The sequence below is a fragment of the Gadus macrocephalus genome, chromosome 7 (assembly GCF_031168955.1).
Source record: "Gadus macrocephalus chromosome 7, ASM3116895v1".
Classification (NCBI taxonomy): Eukaryota; Metazoa; Chordata; class Actinopteri; order Gadiformes; family Gadidae; genus Gadus; species Gadus macrocephalus.
Genome location: NC_082388.1, coordinates 21305718 through 21315377, shown reverse-complemented (window position 1 = coordinate 21315377; position 9660 = coordinate 21305718). Strand labels below are relative to the sequence as shown.

Here is a 9660-nt window from a genome sequence, read left to right as displayed (position 1 = left end):
GAGAGACCCGGGTGAATGGGCAGTAAAGGGCAAAGCTGTGGAAGTAGGTTCTCAGAATAAAGTAGGACTACAATCCACCATGTTGTTTTTTTTATGTAGTGCCATAGATAGGAGTTTACAGAATCCAAAGGTTTAGCAGTACATGAAGACACAAACTGAAGTTTTGGTTGTGTCTTCCCAAACGCAAAAAGGTAATCCTTAAAAAAAAAACATTTGTTTTTAAGAGGTTTTTTTTTCGTTTTGCACAATTAATAATTGAAAGGGAAAAGTAAAAGTGAATCTCAGGCTCACTTTTCACTGTATGAGAGGAGAAAATCCAAACAACACGACATCATCAGAAACACACCACCACACACTCGTTATCTGATCAACCACGATGTCAACGGTCAGCCATGATGACGACAGAGCTCGGGGGGGGGGGGGGGGGGGATGGCACATCCATAGAAATGGTCTCAGGATGGTAGGACGAACGAAGCGTTTGAAGGGGTGTGTGTGTGACTAGGAGGGGTATGGTGACGCCATGACCGCTTTGGCTCAACAACACCGGCACCGGCGTTGTTGACACACCGCATCGCGTTACCTTAGCGACGGGTGGCGCTTTAAAGAGGGGCGGAGGGGCCATGAGTCCCTGCAGCAGAGTCGGAGATAAAACATAAACAAGAACAGACAGTGGAGGTCAAGGGTCACCCGTGGATGAGATGGAGAGAGTTTGGTCTATGTATGCATATCTATAGATAAAGATATATCCATAGATGCATTATTATGCCTGGATCACTTTTTTTGCCCCACTTCACCACATTATATATATTGTGTTCTGGGCTTTATGTGTCCATTGCTGCTTCTCATGAGTTTTCCATCAAGTGAGTGACTGGAAGGCTCCATTATACACAGAAGTTCAGAGAAATGGGCTGTATTTGTAATGACTAAATCCTCGTAGTAAAACACACCTCTAATCTAACCTCATTAAGAAACGAAAATACATAAATCTGCATAGTTGAGTTATTGTTCACTAGAGTAATTGCCTGGTGTTCCTGATAGTCCTAGACGTGTGCCTTTTCTTAACCAAGCTGAGGCGTTTGTGGAGTGAGACAACATTTGTTTTAAATGATATAAGAGATGGTGACTCAGGGGCATCATGGATCAGGAGATGGGGCTGGTATGGAAATCAAGCAGTGACACAAAAAGAAATTCCCGTTAGTGAGATAATAGAAGGAGCAGTTGTGTTCATTTCCCAGCAGGGGGCAGCAGAGTATCGACGGTGGAAACCTGTGGAAGTCAACCTGGGTCATTGTTGCCCTCAATACAAAACACAGAGAAGAAGAGGAAGAAGAGACAGGGCAGAGGGAGAATCACCCAAACACAGAACCTCCAACTCGATGTAACTCCAATCCGAGCACTCCATCACATTGAATCACGATTTATTTAGGGCATTTAGCAGACGCTTTTATCCAAAGCGCCTGGAATGGCCGATGGCTGTGTATACATGTTAATTGCGTATTAATGTTTTTTTCGATATGCAGAATTTTTTACGTTGTTATATGTACCATTTAACTCGGGGTCACAGACTCCTACGGAAGTTTCTGATTGAGTTTCCCAGCAGTGTGACATCTCAACAATAGGCAAAGAATGAGGCTTAACTCTTTCGAAAATCCTTTCTGAATGCTACCAGCATTGATGCAACCGACACATGTGCACGCACACACGCACACAAAGACACTTTTCCTAATGCTACCAGTATTTATACCACAAACACACACACAGTCACTTTTTTGAATTGCCACACACACACACACACAAAAGCGTGCACGGAAACAGACGCACATACACAATCACACACACACACACACACACACACACACAAAGAGAGAGACTTTCTGATGCCATGGCAACGCAGACTGGCAGGTACTCCTCTTAGTCGCGGAGGCTTGTTTACTTCCTACCGGAGATGGCAGAGGGGAAAGAGGCGGGTGGGGTGGCGGTGGGTGCTGGCGTGCCCAACACTGAATCAGCCAGGATCACGGAGGAATGATCATGGGACATTGGGGGATTGATACGTTGGAGATGAGTGAGAGGTGCTGCTTCGTGGGTGTGTGCCTGTGCCTGTGTGTGTGTGTGTGTGTGCCTGTGTGTGTGTGTGCCTGTGTGTGTGTGTGTGTGTGTGTGTGTGTGTGTGTGTGTGTGTGTGTGTGTGTGTGTGTGTGTGTGTGTGTGTGTGTGTGTGTGTGTGTGTGTGTGTGTGTGTACATGTGCGTGTGTGTGGGTGCATTTGCGTGTTTGTGTGTGTACCTACATCAGCAGGTTGCCCGGGGCTGACATTGACCTTTCCTCTCTCCTGCTGGGACACTCGAAGGGATTACTGAAGGAGCGCTTCCGCAACATGGCTTTCACCAGGATCTGGAAAATACACAAACACACACACACAAACAAACACACAGACACACACACACAACATGTAAAGGCCGGGTCAAGTACGGCTCGTTCTATTTTTTAAGTCCGTAGGACATTTCACAAACCAAAACGTGTGTGCGGGCGCGATTGGAGCGCACGCCGTTTCATTTGGAGAGAGCACAGGCCATCAGCTGATTGGGTTTAAGAGCTCTTTAGACGGGGGCGGGCAGGGGAGAGATGTAATCACAATGAAAAAGGCAGCGATCTAATCAGTATTGGACCGCCGTATTTTCGAAAAGGAAGGAAATGATTCACAGATTCGATTTTTTCACAAATATTCAGTGGCAACAAGAAATACATTAAGTCTGCCCTGTTTGTTGTCAATCACGTTGTGTAAAAATCGCATTGAAATGGGTCAAACCCTAGATTAGGCATCCACTTTAGAGTTAACATTTTAACATCGATATTTTAACACCTGGTAATCCAGGGACGTATGCTATAAAATTAATCCTGATAACATAACCAAGGCAGAACGTACGTGTTGCGATTCGGCCCTGTTCTGGTTTTTACATGAGATCTATGAGCTGAGGCACACTCGACAAGGTCCGGAGGAAAGCCCTACTGCGGTTGATTTATGGCCTTCAGCATGTGAGGCTAAACTAAGTGCCAGCGGGACCACTCTTCACCGATCAACCCTTCCAGGGATTCATATCTAAAATGCTTCTTTCTGGCCAAGTTCCCACCGATGGGCTTTCAACATGTCTATGGGAGATCTCTTCAAAGCCATTAAACAGCCCTTACACAGAGCAGGAACCGTGTTGATTCATTGTGCACTGTCCACACACCACTTGCTACAAGCGGAAATGTACCCTGTTAAATGGCACTACGAATCAAATCAAAAAAACAATAACGCTTATAGAGAGAGAGAGAGAGAGAATAACTTGTTGTGGCACTATAGCACACGATTTGGTGGTGATTGTTACAGCTTCAAAAAGCGTCAAACGTTTCTGCATTCCAGCAGGGGAAATCATTCACATTTCTCGATAAAAGGGAAAGAAGATTCCTTCGGCAGTAGATGGCATGGCAGTAAGAATAATGGAAATACAGCAATGCCCCATGTGTACAATTATAAATACATGTTATCCCCTGATCTTTTCTTGTCCAAGGTTGGCCAATTGCAAGCTTTTGGTTATTTATGGGATATATTAGAAATCAAGGCAGCCCATCTTTCATATTAAAATTACACAATTCCACATAATAGGCCCTTATTTAAGCCATGGAATATCTTGAGGAGGGATATGAAAGATGAATATGAAAGATGAATATGAAAGAGGAATTTGAATGTGGATGAAGCAGAGTTCTCCTTACCACTGCGGAGAGGCTGGGGACGAATTTGACGGAGTTCTTCACCTCCTCCTCCGTCACCTCCACCATAGAGCAGTGCTCCTCCTCTAGGGGTAAGGGGTCAGTACCGCCCTGAGTCACCCATTGGTCCAGCTACACACACACACACACACACACACACACACACACACACACACACACACACACACACACACACACACACACACACACACACACACACACACACACACACACACACACACACACACACACACACACGTCATTTTCCATTTAAATGAAAATGTGAATACTTTAAGCATGACAATGTAGTTCCACTGTCAGCATGGCAGCTATGGGAACTTCACTCAAATAAGTGAAGAGGAAGGCAGTACCTGCCACTCTCTCTTATTCCTTCTACTGTGAAGTGGCCCAGCACTACAAGGAAGCTTTATTAACTAGGAGGAAACTTGCTGCACCCTCACATTTTGTGAGTGCTTTTGAAGCCCTCACAAGCAGGGGGTTGGGGGGGGTAGGGAGTGTCCACTGACGCACAACCTATCAGAAGATATATCGTAGGGAGGTTTCAGCAGAGGGGAGAAAAAACATTTTGCTCCCACTAGTGTCAGCTCATCACCATGTAAATCCTCTCTCTGAGCGCTCTCTCTCTCTCCGTTGCCCCTACATGGAGAGACATGGCCACCCGCTCTACCCAGTGTGTTTAAGGACCTCCGGGTCCAGCCCCGCTTCGGTCAGCCGTCTCACCTTAACCTCTGGGATGGTGATCCTGGCGTCCGGGTCCTTCTCCAGCATGCGCAGGATCAGTGCCCTCAACTCCTCGCTGATGCTTGGCCTGAGAGGGCGGGACAAAGGGACAAAGTCAGTTCTGATTGGACGACGTCGTCAGGAAGTTGGGGCATTGTCTACCAATGGTGGAGGAGTATTACAACCAATGTGTCCAATAATTCCAAAATGAGCGAGATGTTTTCAGTCAATAATTTCTAACAAAGAAATGTATTTTCTCTTGTCGTCTATTTTCCCACAATGCATTTCCCCGATTATTAGTAGTTTAGTAGTGTTATTTTTATGGTATTTATCTTGTTAAAGCACTTTGTATCGATGTTTCGCATGGACAGTGTTCTATAAATACATTTTATTGATTGGTCGATTAAAAGCAGGGCGGTAGGTCTGTGGGAGCCAGGATGTGGCCCAAACTATCCCATCATAAGGTAAGATTGACAGCCAGTTATTGTGCCATAGCAAAACATATTTTATCATCAGCTGGAGAGTGGCTACGGTAGCTTTAACCTGGGTTTCGTAGTAAAGGGTTTACGCTACGCTGTATTGAGAAAGCGAGTGAGTTAAGCTCCTTTACACCTCACAGTGCACGTGGCCACTGTGCTCTGCTGTAGGTGGACCTCGTCCTGTACGGCTTCACAAACGACCGTAATAAGACCCTATCGTATTGGTGCCGAGAGAGGAAACTAAAACTAACCCTTCATTGATTTCAGAGTACTCGAGGGGCACGCAGTAGAATAGAGTATTCTCCACAAAGCGACAACCGGTGAACACAGCCTCTCCCAATGATCCCCTTTTTGCTTCTGCATGTTTTGTTGTTTTTACATATTTATTCGTTTTTGGTATTTATTGATCTATTTTGATGATTTTATTATTGTTTATTCTTTCTTCACTGTGTTCTATTTAGTCGAGGAGTAGGGAGAAAAGTACAAAGATGTTGTTCAACAACTGTTCACAAAAATTGGTTTTGATCTGTTGATCTGGGAAATGAAATATGTTGTTATTGTCTTACTAGTTGACTGTACTGTTGTGTTCTGTTAGGTGATTTTCCCCTGCAGGACAGTAAAGAGGAACTAAACTAAACCATAACCCTTCAGGCCATGCAAATGTAGCAATGTAATCATTTATATAATAACATATAACGAAAGTTAAAGTCCGGACACATCGACTTTGGCTTTGACACCTTTTCAGATATATATTATATAAAATATTATTTTATTTTAATCAATATTCATTGATTGAATGATCATTAGGGGGGAAATTTACGATAATGTTTTGCATGGGTGCCAAATTAGGCGAATATTAATCGGATAAAACGACCGTGAAAACATCAGGAGCTCTCTCTGTGCTGTGGGAGGAGGGTTGGTTGGAGACCGGGTAATGGATTAAAACCACGCGGATCACTCCATTATGTGACCTGGTGTTGCGTTGGTCTGTCTGTCTGTGTACCTGTCACCCTGATCTGAAACAGGATGCTGGAGCCTCTTTGCATCGCACATATTGTGTTTGCACCTGGTCTCATTTGTCTTTGCTTGCAACGCCTGCCTCTCTCTCTCTCTCTCTCTCTCGCTCTCTCTCTCTCTCTCGCTCTCGCTCTCCCTCTCCCCCTCTCTCTCTCTCTCTCCCTCTCTCCCTCCCCCCCCCTCTCTCTCTCCCCCTTTCTCTCCCTCTCTCCCTCTCCAAAAAAAACTGAATTATTCATTATTTCTCCAGTTCTTCCCCCCCGCAGGTCTGTTCTGATAATGCAGTTCCTCTTGCTGTCGTTGTTGTTGTGGTTGAGTTTCCAAGCGAGTAAACACCAGTGCTGTGAGGTAAATGCATCCAGCGTATTGTTTTGTGTGGTGAGTCGCATGTGGATATAGAGGAATAGATGACATCTCTGCATGGTCCCCGAGCCGTCGCTAGAAGCTCACTAGCTTCTCCTGCCTCTATTTTGAAAAACCAATCATTTTTCTGCTTAGTACAGACTAAAAAACGGATGCTAAGATGAGGGACAACTTTAGGCCTCCTTGAGTAAGATGCCCCAACCCCTACCAGCTCCTTAGCAACATGTACTTACATTCACTGCGAGTCCCTCCCTTAAAAGCCTCTGCTAAATGGTAGACATTAATTAAACACGGAATGAACAGCGCGTCACATGGAGGAGGACGGGAGACTTACGAGTCTGGGAACTCCACACTCTTGCTCCTTATCTTGTTGTGTAAAACCAGGATGTACTCGTCTATGAAGGGACACTGGAGGAGCATGGGGAAGGTGAGGCAAAACAAACAGTAAGTCAGTGCGGCCCTGAAGTACAACTTGGTACAACATGCATGCAACAGGGCAGCGCGGCGGAGGAGCCTCATTAAAGCAGACTCCTGATGCCGTGTGCGTACTGCTACAAATCAAAGCGTCTGACGGTCGCCCGGGAGAGAACCAAAAGGCGAGCAGGACCCCGCCGGCTGCTAACATTTGTCAGCTTGCATTAAAAGCCACTTGAGGCGCTTGGCTTGGAGGGGCCGGAGCTGAAGGGGCTGTGCTGAGGCGGTGGGCTGGAGGAAAGAGGGGGAAGAGGAGGAGGAAGAGGAAGGGACTTGCCTTGCCGAAGACCAGGCAGTAGAGGGTCACGCCCATGGCCCACACGTCCAGTGCCTGGCGGGGGAGAGGAGCCAACAGACAGGGTCAACGTGGGTGTGAAACATACACACACGCATACAGGAATACACATACATATACACAGGCGTGTGAAGGCACCCGTACACACCCGCACCAACATTCAGACGCTCACACAAACACAGCGCAGAAAACACGCATATGCAAGCACACAGGTGCACACACACGTTTATGTTTATATATATACACATACATAAACACAGACGGGCGCATGCACCCATAAAGACACACACACACACACACACACACACACACACACACACACACACACACACACACACACACACACACACACACACACACACACACACACACACACACACACACACACACACACACACACACGAGTTCTATCGCTCCATTGGGATTCCCCGAGGGGGAACGCAAGCTCAGGTAGCATGGATAAGGGCCAATCAATCCTTTCCCCCTCTCATTATCCATGTGATGCTGAGGGACATGGAACAGAGAGCCCCCAGACCCACGCATCAATAAAGTGCAGACTAACACCAACACTAGACTAACACCAACACACATGTCGTCTGGCAGGAGGATGATCACGTGGAGGAGATGTGATTACAGGTCACTTCCGTTGCCGTAGTAATAGTTGATGTTGATTAGTATGTTCCTTAAAATATGTAACGTATAGTAAAAAATGCATTCCAATCTAGTTCGATCGTTTCGTTATACAATAATAAATTATAGTTTCTGTGAAAAATCTTTGTGAATCAAAGTCTGCCGTTTGAAAGAGCTGTTCGCCAGCCCTGCGAGGTTCTGTCGGTGTCCAGATCTATCAAATCAGGCAGCCCCCGCTCGTGGCCAATAGAGACAGGAGCCGGCAAAGGCGTCTTGTGTAAGATGATGGTGTGCTGCTGATTACATAAGAACACTGCAGTCTGGAGTGATTTCTGGCTGGACTGACGGGGGAGAGATACTGCTGCACTACACAGGAGGCTGTTCGTTAAGGGAAACCAGCGCTAGTGAGCGAAGTCGGCAAGCTACATTTGATTCACATCATAGGTGGAACACTATGGGGGAGATAAGTCTGAAAAATGAAAAATAATCGAAAACCTCACTGGGTTAAAAACAGATTTTATCTTTTTTGACACCTTGTTACTTTTTTCTTTACACAGTGCAGGCACTACATCCACAGACGTCAGCCATTTTGTTCTGCTTCTTCTCGGGCTAACGGACCAAATTAACACACAGATCTTGTCTAGAATGTGATGGTTTTAGAATCGTGAGGTCTGTGTGCATGAAAACCCACATTTCAGCGGTAAGGAAGTAGGAGAGGCAACAAGACAACCGATACAACTCCCAAGCACGCACGCACGCACGCACGCACGCACGCACGCACACACACACACACACACACACACACACACACACACACACACACACACACACACACACACACACACACACACACACACACACACACACACACACACACACACACACACACACACACACACACACACACACACACACCCCATCCTCCCACTCACCTTCCCGCTGAAGCTCTGGCGGTTGTCGGTCAGAGTCTCGGGGGCCATGAAGGCGGGGGTGCCGGCCGTGCTGGAGAGCAGCGCGTCGCTCCCTTCGAACTGGTTGCTGACGCCGAAGTCGGCGATCTTGACGTGTCCGTCGTCCCCCAGTAGCAGGTTGGACGGCTTGACGTCGCGGTGGACGATCTTCTGGTAATGCACTGGGAGGGCATGTGAGGAGAGGAAGATTCACAATCCGGTATTTCTCTCCCTCTCTTAACCCTGGCCATATTGCACAATACAAATGTAAATATCCCAGTTTATCCATTTTTTATTTTATATGTATTTATAATATTCTTCATATCTGCTAAAAGATTATGTTGTTTTTATTTATATATTTTTATTCTATTATATTTTATTTATGTTTATACTCTATTTGTTTTTTATTTATATTTTAAGCAAAGTAATACAGAGTATGTCACACAAAGATTTCACTGCAGATCCTGTAAGAGTATGTGACAAATAAAATCCTTTGAATCTTGAATCTTTGAAACTCTCCATCTACCACTCGCTCCCTCGCTCATCCTAATCGATGAGACGTCCAGAGTTATGGATTTCAATCGGAGTCGCCATTTTGACTTAAAAAAATTATGAATAAAACAAAAGAACAAATAGCAAACAATCATGTCTGCTTTTCGTCAGCGCGGTCGCCGATGCAAAAATAGAAATCTTGTCAAAAGTATTTTCGCCGCCATATGAATATGAATACATTCTATGCATTGCGATTCAAAGGAGAGCCGCTCAGAGTCAGAGGCTTAAGGGTTGTTCACCCTTCCGTTGTTGCTTAAGCCTTCAGCCACTTAGCGGCAGTCGCGTTGGAAGTGTTGGGAGGCTTAACCCGCAGCAATCCGCCGAGCCCCCCCCCGAGGGCGCCCTCGTGTCTGAGGGTCGCGGGGGTCTAATCAGAGATGAAACACTCAACACGATAACGGGCCTT

At 46.0% G+C, this 9660-nt stretch overlaps 1 protein-coding gene across 3 annotated transcripts in view; it reads right to left on the bottom strand.

The window, feature by feature from the left end:
- The window catches only part of camkk1a (calcium/calmodulin-dependent protein kinase kinase 1, alpha a), a 52393-nt gene that overhangs the window by 2976 nt on the left and 39757 nt on the right, over positions 1-9660 (bottom strand). For 2 of the 3 annotated variants that reach the window (XM_060057343.1, XM_060057344.1), the window contains exons 10-16: positions 8685-8884; positions 7105-7158; positions 6688-6761; positions 4495-4582; positions 3757-3885; positions 2291-2394; positions 581-628 (exon numbers count right to left, since the gene is read on the bottom strand). In XM_060057343.1, the coding sequence (XP_059913326.1) occupies positions 581-628; positions 2291-2394; positions 3757-3885; positions 4495-4582; positions 6688-6761; positions 7105-7158; positions 8685-8884 (697 nt within the window). The remainder of the gene's footprint in view (positions 1-580; positions 629-2290; positions 2395-3756; positions 3886-4494; positions 4583-6687; positions 6762-7104; positions 7159-8684; positions 8885-9660) is intronic. The other variant, XM_060057345.1, reaches the window with a different exon arrangement.